This window comes from Salmo salar, chromosome 03, assembly GCF_965601325.2.
Source record: "Salmo salar chromosome 03, fSalSal1, whole genome shotgun sequence".
Classification (NCBI taxonomy): Eukaryota; Metazoa; Chordata; class Actinopteri; order Salmoniformes; family Salmonidae; genus Salmo; species Salmo salar.
Window position 1 is genome coordinate 80,752,261 of NC_138293.1, and position 13,996 is coordinate 80,766,256.

Here is a 13,996-nt window from a genome sequence, read left to right on the forward strand (position 1 = left end):
CTCCGCTGTCCTGGCGTCGTGAGGGAGCTTGTTCCACCATTGGGGTGCCAGAGCAGCGAACAGTTTTGACTGGGCTGAGCGGGAACTGAGCTTCCTCAGAGGTAGGGGGGCCAGCAGGCCAGTGGTGGATGAACGCAGTGCCCTTGTTTGGGTGTAGGGCCTGATCAGAGCCTGAAGGTATGGAGGTGCCGTTCCCTTCACAGCTCCGTAGGCAATCACCATGGTCTTGTAGCGGATGCGAGCTTCAACTGGAAGCCAGTGGAGAGAGCGGAGGAGCGGGGTGACGTGTTACGACTGAATCACTATGATAAATATAATAACTTTTCTTTGGTGTATTTTTAACAAAGCTGAGATTGACTTTACTTAAATCCAAAGTGTAGGAATAGAGGTGAAATCAGTCATTGACACAGACATGGTGACGTAGCAGGAAGATGGAAATGCAGTGAACTAAGAGATTGTGAGTTCAAATCCCAGGTGATAATAGTTACTGTATAAATAAACATTCACAATGTAATCATGTATGTCAAGGTGTGTCAAATATGTTAAACGCACTGTCTGTGTGTGTATCCTAACGACAAATGTTTGTTTGCAGGGCATCACCTCAGAAATCCACATGTAAAAGGTTATGTGATCACGTGAAAATCCAATTTTTAAATATCATCACGTGACAGCCTGCTTGGAGTTTGCCAAAAGGCACCTAAAGGACTGTCAGACCATGAGGAAAGATTCTCTGGTCTGATGAAACCAAGATGGAACTCTTTGGCCTGAATGGAACTCTTTGGCCTGAGTGGGCAAATGTACAAAATCAGCAGGGGATCAAATACTTTTTTCTGTAACTGTATAAATTTTTTTCCCCCCATCACTAATGTGAAGTGTTCCAAAAACACATGGTTCTATGGTGACCAGTACAAAAAAAGTCTGAAAATGAATGAACTCATGTCACGTCCTGGCCAGTATAAGGTTAATTCGTATTGTAGTTTGGTCAGGACGTGGCAGAGGGTATTCGTTTTATGTGGTTCGGGGTGGTGTGTTTTGTTGAAGGGGCATTTGGTTTAAGTATTCCGGGGTTTTTGAGCACTGTTTGGTTTTCAGGTATTCTATGTTTAGTCTAGTATGTCTGTTTCTATGTTTGGTTAATTGGGGTTGGGACTCTCAGTTGAAGGCAGGTGTTGTCTATCTGCCTTTGATTGAGAGTCCCATATATTAGGGTGTGTTTGTTATTTGTGGGTGATTGTTCTGTGTTAGCCTTGTGCCTTGTAGACTGTCAATAGATCGTTCGTTCTCTTGTTTGTTGTTTTGTGTTCGTTTTGATTTAATTAAATGTTCAAAATGAACAACCGCATGCCTGCTGCGTTTTGGTCCATTTCTACCGACGAATACCGTGACAACTCACTACTGTAAGTCGAGCTGGATAAGAGCGTATGCTAAATGACTAAAATGTAAATGTATAATAAAGTTGGCAATCACAGAGGTCAGACGTTTCTTGTAGTTGGCCACCAGGTTTGCACACATCTCAGGATGGATTTTGTCCCACTCCTCTTTGCAGATCTTCTCCAAGTCATTAAGGTTTCGAGGCTGACGTTTGGCAACTCGAACCTTCAGCTCCCTCCACAGATTTTCTATGGGATTAAGGTCTTGAGACTGGCTAGGCCACTCCAGGACCTTAATGTGCTTCTTCTTGAGCCACTCCTTTGTTGCCTTGGCCGTGTGTTTTGGGTCATTGTCATGCTGGAATACCCATCCACGACCCATTTTCAATGCCCTGGCTAAGGGAAGGAGGTTCTCACCCAAGATTTGACAGTACATGGTCCCGTCAAATGATGCGGTGAAGTTGTCCTGTCCCCTTAGCAGAAAAACACCCCCAAAGCATAATGTTTCCACCTCCATGTTTGATGGTGGGGATGGTGTTCTTGGGGTCATAGGCAGCATTCCTCCTCCTCCAAACACGGAGAGTTGAGTTGATGCCAAAGAGCTCCATTTTGGTCTCATCTGACCACAACACTTTCACCAGTTGTCCTCTGAATCATTCAGATGTTCATTGTCAAACTTCAGACGGGCATGTATATGTATTCTTGAGCAGGGGGACCTTGCAGGCGCTGCAGGATTTCAGTCCTTCACGGCGTAGTGTGTTACCAATTGTTTTCTTGGTGACTATGGTCCCAGCTGCCTTGAGATCATTGACAAGATCCTCCCGTGTAGTTCTGGGCTGATTCCTCACCGTTCTCATGCTCATTGCAACTCCACGAGGTGAGATCTTGCATGGAGCCCCAGGCCGAGGGATATTGACAGTTCTTTTGTGTTTCTTCCATTTGCGAATAATCGCACCAAATGTTGTCACCTTCTCACCAAGCTGCTTGGCGATGGTCTTGTAGCCCATTCCAGCCTTGTGTAGGTCTACAATCTTGTCCCTGACATCCTTGGAGAGCTCTTTGGTCTTGGCCATGGTGGAGAGTTTGGAATCTGATTGATTGATTGCTTCTGTGGACAGGTGTCTTTTATACAGGTAACAAGCTGCAGTTAGGAGCACTCCCTTTAAGAGTGTGCTCCTAATCTCAGCTCGTTACCTGTATAAAAGACACCTGGGAGCCAGAAATCTTTCTGATTGAGAGGGGGTCAAATACTTATTTCCCTCATTAAAATGCAAATCAATTTATACAATTTTTGACATGCGTTTTTTCTGGATATTTTTGTTGTTATTCTGTCTCTCACTGTTCAAATAAACCTACCATTAAAATTATAGACTGATCATTTCTTTGTCAGTGGGCAAACGTACAAAATCAGCAGGGGATCAAATACTTTTCCCCCTCACTGTAGCTAAGGAAACACAAGGAAATGATAAACCTCTGGCAAACCATGATGTGGAGATGTTTTCCCAAAGCTGCCCCCTCCTTCTCCTGCAGCAATACAACGCCCTATTCCAAGGAAAGAGAAAGAGCACTACACCTGTCTGTACCTTGTGTGTGTGTGTGTGAGAGAGAGAGTCTGGCCCGGTTCCAGCTGCAGATTGTTAATTAAGTTCTGGTAAGCGGTGCATGCTCCTGCCTTCAGATCCACTTCCACTGTTCCTCACACACACACTTCAAAGGCAGCCTCAGCCGCTCACCGCTCCACGCCAGCCAGGATTATTAAGCGATTGAAGAGTCTGATACGGCCTCAAAGGGCCTTCAGCGCTAAGACGCTTTTGGCAGGCTGTGCAGGTAGTCCACTTTAAAGTACACACACACATGCACACACACTCTCTCCATACTGTTTCACACAAACACACACACACACACACACACACACACACACACAAGGACAGACACACACTCCACATACTCACCCACACCCACCACACACACTACATTCTTACACATCGTTAGTCTACTTTAGACCTGAGGGTCTTTCTGTGTGTTTACTTTGTCTCAGAACAGAAACACTATTCATGTGTATTGGATATAAAGTAGATACCTTTATGCATCAGTGTACTGTTTTCCTGTGGTTTTAGATATATATAGTGTTCTCCTATGTTAATGTACCAGTGTAGTGTTTTCCTGTGGTTTTAGATATATATAGTGTTCTCCTATGTTAATGTACCAGTGTAGTGTTTTCCTGTGGTTTTAGATATATATAGTGTTCTCCTATGTTAATGTACCAGTGTAGTGTTTTCCTGTGGTTTTAGATATATATAGTGTTCTCCTATATTCCCATGAGTTTGTGTGTCGTCTGTGTGTGGGTTATCATAAAGAGTTTGTTTTTCATTAGACTAAAACCGTATGTGTGAAAGCAAACACACACTTAGCCCAACAGTGGACTTTAATCAGGCTGGAGTCAAAGCAGGAACAGTCTCTATAGCAACAAAGGCAGGCTGGGGGAATGGATGGATGTGTCAGTCTGCCTGTCTGTCAGGTGCAGGAGGAACATTTAGGGCCGACAGTGTTTTTGTTCCCCTGTCTTTTCTTCTCCTTTATTTCTCTTCTGTCGTTCACGCCTGGCTTTGTTCTGTCTCTCTCTTGTCTGTTTGGCTTTGAACGGCTCTCATCTGTCTCTCTAGGGGCCATACCGGCAGGAAGACATACAAGAGCCGTATCCGTGGTGATGGCTGCCTGTATCCGTGGTGACAGGTGTGTCCATTCGACAGCGGCCCGCTGTTCCTTTGCCGTTTGTCAGGAAGTGTTGGGAGCAGGGCCAGGCCCATGGCGTTGATGGGTTTTAGGGGTGTGTTTGCTAATACAGAGCATTACAGAGAGTCTGTCTCTTAATGTCTGTCTGTCTGTCAGTGCCACCAGGAGAGAGCTGATCTGAAACGGTGATGTTTAGACTGTATTAATCTGTTGTCAGGACTGACCTGTGGAATCTCGCCGGTTCTCTGTGCTTGAGTCATCCTGTATCTCGGCAGTGTTTCAACTTCGAGAGAGAGAGAGAGAGAGAGAGAGAGGAGAGAGAGAGAGAGAGAGAGAGAGAGAGAGAGAGAGAGGAGAGAGAGACAGAGAGAGAGAGAGAGAGAGAGAGAGAATAGAACCAGTCACAGTGGAGGTGTAGAAAGACCAGACTGACACTGAACCTGCACAGGCATGTCTGTGACATCAGAGCTATATAAAGTTGATGTTGAGGCGATATCTACATATTTATCTCACAGTGCTCTGTACCCTCTCAGTGACAAGTCATAATGTAGAGATAGTAATTGGTTGCTTATTGTGAAATCTCTTATCTATGTGTGGTTCTAGCTGGCTGTTAATGACCTTTCCAAGTGGACGAAGAATAAAACCCAGCAAGCACAAGTCAAAAACACTCCTGTCTGTCTGCCTTTATCACATTTTGTCTGTCTGTCAATCTGTCCTTCCGTCTGTCCATCTGTCTGTTTCCATCTGTCTGTCCGTCTGCCTTTAACACATTGTGTCTGTTGGTCTGTATGTTCTTCCTCCCTGTTGTCTCCCCTGTCCCAGGTTCCTTCTGTTTTTCCCTGATAATTGGCAGCCGTGGCTGATTTCTCCCCCTCTTCCTGTTAAGTGATGAATAGTTGGCAGGGCATCAGAGGGAGCGGTGTGCCCGCCGGGCCACTCACTGGCTGCTGCTGCCACAGGGGCGTGGAGCCTGGCACTGTGCCCAGAGTAACGCCAGCCCAGCGACAGGCAGGCAGGGGGACACTGCCAAGAGACAGGGGTCAACGGCTGTGTACGTGTATGTGTGTGTGTGCACTTCCTACAAACAGGTCCAATTTCAAACCTCTCATTGTCTTTCAATCTCTTACTCTCTCTTTCCCTCTATCTCTCGTGTGTGTCTGTATGCATATCTCTTTCTCACTCTCTCCCTCTCTCCACTCTGTGTTGCAGACAAACACCAGTCTAAAGCAGATTGAGAAGGAATTCAGTCAGAAGCTTGCCAAGTCTGCTCAGGTAAACACTTCTCTTTTCCTGTTTTTGGCCTTCTTTTTTGGAAGATTTGTTTGAAAAAAGCACACAAACGTTCAGTGGGGAGCTGTGAGAACAAATATACACTCCCCCCTTTTCTCCCTGCTTAAACACAAACACACACACACACACACACACTTTTACAACACACACACATATACCACACACCAAGTTTAACATAATGCTGCAAACAAATTCATCTACCTGTATAAATGTCTAAGCTCTACCTCCTAGGTTTTTTCTTTCTTTCATCTCTCTCTCTCTCCCTCTGTCTCTCATGCCTTTGTGTAACATCCAGAGGCGTCTGAAGCAAGGGTTAGCTAGGCTTTGGTCCAGGCACTTCACAAGTGGTGTGGAAACCTGGCCCAGTTAGTTAGCCAGGTTTTATACCCAAGAGGCTTTACTGTTTGATTCTAGTTGTTTCACAATGTTCAGATTTGCCTTTAATCCATATGTAGAATCCTATTTATGTAATTGCACCGCCTTGCATACAGCAATACGGAACCCAGGTGGGATTGGCTGGCTCAGTTGGTAGAGCATGGTGTGTGCAACGCCAGGGTTGTGGGTTCGATTCCCACGGGGGGCCATTACAAAAAAATATAAAAAAATAATGCATGAAATTAAATGTATTCACTACTGAAAGTCGCTCTGGATAAGAGCGTCTGCTACATGACTAAAAATGTAAATGTAAAAAAAGATATGAGGGTTTTAGGTACCTTTTAGGTGCCTCACACACACACATACACACACATGCACACATACACACGCATGCACACATACATACACACACACATTAACACACATGCTCATGCACACACTTGTTCTTTCTCCCCCCCCTCTGTTTCTCTCTCCCGCTCCCCTTCCCTGTCCATGACGTCAGGAGTGTTGTTTGAAGGTTCTCCTCTCTGGCCAGGACCATATGTTTAACATTAAACCTAATCTCCTCAGACTGAGAGCAGTAAAAGCCAGAGGAACTCTCCTCTCTGATCATGAATCAAAACCACCAGGCCATTCCTCCTCTTCTCCATTCTTCCCCCCATTCTACCCTTTCTCTCTCTCTCTCTCTCTCTCTCTCTCTCTCTCTCTCTCTCTCTCTCTCTCTCTTTCGTCTCGCTCTGTTTGGACATGTGGGAGGCTTTAAAGCTACAGTCTTAGATTTGTTTTTTAAGCAAAAATATAAAGAATTGAAATGACCGTTGAAAAGATTCCCAGATTTCAGACTGTGGCTTCAAAGCGCCTTTTAGCTGGGCAGTATAAAAGAACCCAAAACACAAATCACTGTTTTTATGTTTGAAAACAAAGAAGATTAGATCTATCCCAATCTGAAAAATAGGGGTGAAATATCATATTCTATCACAGGCTTTAATTGCTAAATCATGACATTAGAAGAAACTATTTTATGTCTTTCTCACTCTCTCTCTTTTTTCAATCCCCTTGTTTTGGGTCCACTTTTGACGGCAGCAGCGTTGAGTTGAAAGCGAGGTTGACAAGCAGATGTTGTGAGAAATCAGGAGCTTATGAAGTTGCACAATGCCCCCGACATCAAACATGTCTCGGGTGGTAGTTGAAAGTTCACTCTGTGTTTACTCGTCTTTGCTATGTGGCGAGGTAAAGTTTCCGTCAACAGAGGCTGCAAAAGATTAATCCTCTGTTTTGAAGGGGTGCAACCAACGCTCGCACGAGTTCAACTTAACACCCTTCCTCTGCATTCTGTTGCTGAAAACCCCAGTTCCATGTGTTCGACAATGACTAAACACAACGCTCTAAGGACATTCTACATGCATGTGTTTATTTCTAAGTTAAGAGGAAGTCGCGTGTGTTAGCTGCTTGACTTTCAAAGGCATTGTGTAGGGACTAAATAGGTTTTAATGCATAGAAGCCCTGGGAGCAACTGGATCGAATGTAAACAGAGGGCCTTTGAACCTTGGAGGCTGCCCTCACTGTGTAACCTCTAAGTGTCTGTCAGAGGTCATTGATCTCTCGCAGGGAGAGCACTGCAGCATGGGTAGTAGTATCCCAATTAAAACATAGCAAGCGGCCATACGTTATCCTGAGGGCACTAGGGTAGACGCATGCAGTGTGGATGAACGCGCGCACACAACACGCACACACATTCGGTGTGAACAAACACACACTCATACAACACACACACACACAGGGTCCTTTGAGCTTCGATAATTAGCGTCTCTGAAATCCGGGCCGCTTAATCGTCTTGCTGAGCGTGGCCTTCCTGAGCGACCTCTGAACCCAACCCGGTTTGTTTCTCTTCTCTAGTTAATGATGAGGCAACAGTGGGGGTCCCTGGGAGCTCCTCCAGCCCTTTATCTCAACACTGCTGCTGGTTGAACATGGGAAAGGCTTGTAATAACAACTTGAATCCAGTTAGGAGCAGGAAACACGTCTTTACTACTATTATTATTATTTCATGCATAAAGTCCTTAACATCCTAGTAGAATCAGGCAATAACTGAAAGATAAATGATTTAAATGACAATCATGCCCTTCTGGGTGTTATTGAACTATTTGTTGCTTCTGATCTGGGAGTGCATCAGTTCACTTTCTTCTGGTTCTTGTTAAGGCCCTAGTGAGTTCATTGTGTCATGCTATGTCTGTCATAGAGAACTGATAAATGGCCAGCCGGCCTCTGAGAGGCCCTGTAACTGCCTTTCATTCTGTATGTTCACTTTGAGGTGAGGCAAACCCAGCCTAAACAGAGCTACCAAACAGCCTGTGAAATTAAAGACGGCCTGTTCAGGCCAATTACAGTACAGTCGGATGAAGCCCTCGATATGAGACTAGGTATAAAGGTACAAGAATAATGAGACAGACAGGGTTAATGAGTCATTATATCACTCCAGGCTACAGACGAGATGCTAGAGAATCTATAAGCAAAATAATTATTACGCCCAGAACTGATGTTCCCATCATAATGGACCATTTGTTGCTTTCATGTGGCTGGCCCCGCTGACTAAATAAGTCTAATCTCTCCCTCTGTGGTCGGCTAAGTCGCTCATTCCCATAACTCCCACTCAATGAGAAGATTCCAGTAAGACTGTTGAACGAAGAGTTGAGTTGAACTAATGTACAGTAAACAATTGTCTGTCTGTCTGTCTGTCTGTCTGTCTGTCTGTCTGTCTGTCTGTCTGTCTGTCTGTCTGTCTGTCTGTCTGTCTGTCTGTCTGTCTGTCTGTCTGTCTGTCTGTCTGTCTGTCTGTCTGTCTGTCTGTCTGTCTGTCTAGCCCAGCGCGAGCAGTTCAACGGGCCTGAGCGAGTAGTTTTCTTTCTTCCTATTTTTTTTCTCTCTACCTTCTCTTTTCTCTTTCCTCTCTCCTCTCTTCTCCCTCTTCTCTGCTCTCTCTTGTCTCTTCTCCCTCTCTCCCCTCTTCTCCCTCTCTGCTCTCTCTCCTCTCTTCTCTCTTCTCTCTCTCAGCTGCATCTTAAATAGAATGTTCATTTTGACTGGAGTATTTCAAAGCTACTGCTGGTGCTTTTCATCTTGGTGTGTACCGCAAGTTCACCAACACAAACTCACTCTACTCTTCAAAAAGATAGGAGCTTTTTTCCTCCTCTCTCGATCTCTCTCTCTCTCTCTCTCTCTCTCTCTCTCTCTGTCTCTGTCTCTCTGTGTCTGTCTGCCTTTTTCTCTCTCTCTCTCTCTCTCTCTCTCTCTCTCTCTCTCTCTTTCTTTCTTTCACTCTTTTTCTCGATTTCTCTCTCTCTTTTTCTCAGGACAGACAGAGAACTGTGAGAAGATTGATAATGGCTGAGACTATTGCTGAGACACACCATTGACACTAATTAATGGTGTCTACCTATAGTAACTAAACCAGAGATGCATTTCTGTCTCCCATGGTGTCCTACAGATAATGACATCATGTTGGTGGGAAATATGTTAAGCATTTCATATCCGGCTCCAACAAGCTGTGTGTTTTGATGTTAATGCGGCATTTGTCTGCTGCCCACACTCTCTAATGTATTAGCATAAAAACTCCTGTTTAATTTAGACTCAACTAAACGCTTCCTGAAACAGCATCTGTTCAAAAAACAGCAACAAACAGGGTCTGTCACTGAAGGAAAAACTCCAAGTCCTAGGACTGTACTGTACAGAGGACTATAGACCTGGACCTAGGACTGTACTGTACTGTACAGAGGACTATAGACCTGGACCTAGGACTGAACTGTACTGTACAGAGGACTATAGACCTGGACCTAGGACTGAACTGTACTGTACAGAGGACTATAGACCTGGACCTAGGACTGTACTGTACAGAGGACTATAGACCTGGACCTAGGACTGAACTGTACTGTACAGAGCACTAAGGACCTGGATCTAGGACTGAACTGTACTGTACAGAGGACTAGAGACCTAGGACTCAACTGTACTGTACAGAGGACTATAGACCTGGACCTAGGACTGTACTGTACAGAGCACTAAGGACCTGGACCTAGGACTGAACTGTACTGTACAGAGGACTAGAGACCTGGACTGTACTGTACTGTACAGAGGACTAGAGAACCTGGACCTAGAACTGAACTGTACAGAGCACTAAGGACCTGGACCTAGGACTGAACTGTACTGTACAGAGGACTAGAGACCTGGATCTAGGACTGAACTGTACTGTACAGAGGACTATAGACCTGGACCTAGGACTGAACTGTACTGTACAGAGCACTAAGGACCTGGATCTAGGAATTGGCTAATCAATTTCCATTTGGTATTCAATGACAAATGTAATTATCTTGAGGTCAGGGGTCACCAACCATGACCCACAGAGTCAGTTTTTATAGTGTGTTTATACTGTCTGTGTCATATGGGTATGTATCTATATCAACCCTCTGGAATGGTGTTCCTCAGGGGTCACTGTTGTCCCCTCTCAATTTGTCTCTCCCTCTCTCATCCCAACCCATCTCTCACCCCCTTCTCTCTCTCCCACTAATCTCTTTCTCTCTCCTCCCTCTCTCCATAGTTGATAGCGGAGCTGCAGACGTCCGTGTGTGATGCTAAGGAGGAGGGGTTGCGGCAGCAGCAGGAGAAGGAGAGACAGTTGAAGGAGGCTACAGCTCGCTGGGATGATGAGAGGAGGCAGATGAGCCGCCACACAGACACTAAGAACAAGGTAAAGTTTAATGGACATTCTGCAAAGGACACTACTATATAGTAGACATCAATAGTGCACGCTACAAAGTCTCTTAAAGACACTAGAAAGTGTACACTACTGAGCCTCAAGGTGAAGGATAGCCCCGCTGGACGTCTGTCCATCTCCCAAACTGTCACTGTTGATCATCACTACATTCTTTATTGTGTGGAGTACATTTGTCAATGTCCAAGATGGCAGACATCTTTTCTTGTGTTTACCAGTTAGTTGGGTTAGGATGTAACACAGTTCAATAGAGTACGGCTCAGCTGAATCAGCATCAGAGACACAATGCAATATTGCATTTGATTAAATAGTGGTTGTCGAAAACTTTTGTTGAAAAACAGCAAGTGAGAGAACATGGGTAAGTTGACATATAAATATGTCCAAAGATTTCCACCCATTGGTTGGTCAAGAGGAAGGTGATAATTGCAAGAGTGAGCCCATAGGTTGACCAGCCGGCGTGAGGAATGTGCGTTACTGGACTGTGCTGATAGGCTAAAGGTAAATAGGTGAATGACATTCCTCACATGGCTAACAGGAAACAGGAGAAGAAACAAGACATCATGCTGATCATATGTTTGTGTTCATTCCCACTATGCCCCTAGAATAGAAAACAAAGTCCGTTGTGTTCTGCTTACAGGATGAAGTGAAAGAAGCCTTCAGACCAGCCTTCCTGATTGAACTGTTGTAAACTACATTACACTGTGTAGGTGGTTTCTTAAGGCTGAAGCTCCTCGTTGGCTTAAAGCCCTCAGTTCTCCTGCCCCCCTCGGTGTCAGTAACCAGCCAGTCTGAGTCCCAGGGAGGGGCCGACTGGCTGGTTAACTTTACACCCCAGCCCAGACACACTCAGTTCTCCTGGCCCCCCTCGGTGTCAGTAACCAGCCAGTCTGAGTCCCAGGGAGGGGCCGACTGGCTGGTTAACTTTACACCCCAGCCCAGACACACTCAGTTCTCCTGGCCCCCCTCGGTGTCAGTAACCAGCCAGTCTGAGTCCCAGGGAGGGGCCGACTAGCTGGTTAACTTTACACCCCAGCCCAGACACACTCAGTTCTCCGGTCTGGCCAGAATACTTTTATAGAGTAGACACACGTCCCCTCTCCTTTGTGAGAGGGCTTTAAACCCAGGGTCACAGTTCAAATGTATGTGCTTTGTCATTTTTTATGATGGGTTTCAACTCTAACCCCCATACATACTGACACACACACACTAACCCCCATAGTCTCTCTCACACACACACACACACACACACACACACACGCTAACCCCCATAGTCTCTCTCTCTCTCTCTCTCCCCCCCCCCACACACACACACACACACACACACACACACACACACACACACACACACACACACACACACACACACACACACTAACCCCCATAGTCTCTCACACACACACACACACACACGCTAACCCCCATAGTCTCTCACACACACACACACACACACACACACACACACACACGCTAACCCCCATAGTCTCTCTGTCTCTCTCTCTCTCTCACACACACACACACACACACACACACACACTAACCCCCATAGTCTCTCTCTCTCCCCCCCCCCCCCCCCCCACACACACACACACACACACACACACACACACACACACACACACACACACACACACACACACACACTAACCCCCATAGTCTCTCACACACACACACACACACACACGCTAACCCCCATAGTCTCTCCACACACACACACACACACACACACACGCTAACCCCCATAGTCTCTCTGTCTCTCTCTCTCTCACACACACACACACACACACCACACACTAACCCCCATAGTCTCTCTCTCTCACACACACACACACACACACACACACACACACACACACACACACACACACACACACACACACACACACACACACACACACACACACACACCCTCCTGGGTTTGGTGGTTGGGATCTCGTATGTTCTCTGTCTGGGGTGAGGCAGTCCTTTAAATCAGCCTGCTACTGCTGCAGCGCTCTTTATTTATCTTTCTGAGCAGCCCCTCTCTTTATCCCTTCTTATTCCCTTCTTCCTTTGAACTTATTTCCATTCCTTCTTTCTCCTTCCTCATTCCTTCCCTGTCTCTGCACTCCTTGCACATTTTCCAGATTCCATCCATCTGCTGTGGATGTCAGGGGTTTGTTCACTATGTTGTTACAGATAGATACATAGAATGATTGTTTTTTATGTGGACTTGAGAACAGTGGGTCCATTCTGTGCAGAGCATTTCTGTATTCAACACCTTATCAGATAAACCTCTGCGCCATTCGAATAAATGGCATACAGCGTTCAAATAACGTCCCTGCAACCTTCTGCCCAGCTGAACTAGCCCCTGTACAGGATGAGTTATTGGTACTGGGACTTGAAACTCCAGTAGCCAGACAGTGACACTGTGGTAGTTGTCTGGGTGTGTCTCTCTCTAGGAGGCTGGCCTGCCCCGGGTTAAATAAGCCACCCGGCGGCTCCGCACCACCACACCTAGAATGTGAGAAATGCCACGTGTTGCGATCCGAACACCTCTGTGACTGACTGACAGCGTGGGGTAATACAGGTCTGGTCTGGACTGGTCCAGTCTCTGCTCCTGGAGTCTGGATTCTTCTGCTGGTGTAGCTTTCTCTGGTCAGCCAGACACATTCCACATACACACACTCACACATGTTACCTGTCTCTCTCACTAACTCTCTCACACGCACACTATATGTCACACAATCTCCCGGGGGGGGGGGGGGGTGTGTGTGTGTGTGTGTGTGTGTGTGTGTGTGTGTGTGTGTGTGTGTGTGTGTGTGTGTGTGTGTGTGTGTGTGTGTGTGTGTGTGTGTGTGTGTGTGTGTGTGTGTGTGTGTGTGTGTATGAGGCAGCAGCCCAGGCTGTGTGTGTGTGTCTCCTATCTCCAGTGTTAGCAGCAGACAAAGCTCTGTCTATTATCTATCTCCTCATTATTACCATCCCACAGTACCCACCACCCACTAATGAGCCTCCAATTAACCAATGACTTGTTGATTAAAGTCCAGACGCCACAGAGAATGAGAGGACGGAGGGGGAGAGAGACGGGTGAAACAGAGAATGAGAGGAGGGAGGGGGAGAGAGACGGGTGAAACAGCGAGAAGCAGAGAGAGATGGGACAGAGAGAGTGTGTGTGTGCGTGCACTCGTTCTCACCCGTGTTGTGTGTGTGTTTTTGTGCTCGGTGTGCGCGGCGCGGCGTGTGTGTGTGTGTGTGTGTGTGTGTGTGTGTGTGTGTGTGTGTGTGTGTGTGTGTGTGTGTGTGTGTGTGTGTGTGTGTGTGTGTGTGTGGTGTGTGTGTCTTTGGCCCGTTTGGTGGCGGTGGAACTATCGCGTCGCCCGCTGACACTGTTTCCACGCTGCTCACTTCAAAGGCTGGATTATGAAAGCTGAAGGGGGCTGAAGACAATGGTGACGGGGAGAAAATAACATCAAAGTGGCGGCAGAGA

At 46.3% G+C, this 13,996-nt stretch overlaps 1 protein-coding gene across 1 annotated transcript in view; it reads left to right on the plus strand.

The window, feature by feature from the left end:
* Positions 1-13,996, plus strand: part of LOC145850366 (centrosomal protein of 112 kDa) — a 244,797-nt gene that overhangs the window by 203,361 nt on the left and 27,440 nt on the right. Inside the window, exons 3-4 of the mRNA XM_082972797.1 lie at positions 5,313-5,375; positions 10,357-10,506. Coding sequence (XP_082828923.1) covers positions 5,313-5,375; positions 10,357-10,506 — 213 coding nt within the window. The remainder of the gene's footprint in view (positions 1-5,312; positions 5,376-10,356; positions 10,507-13,996) is intronic.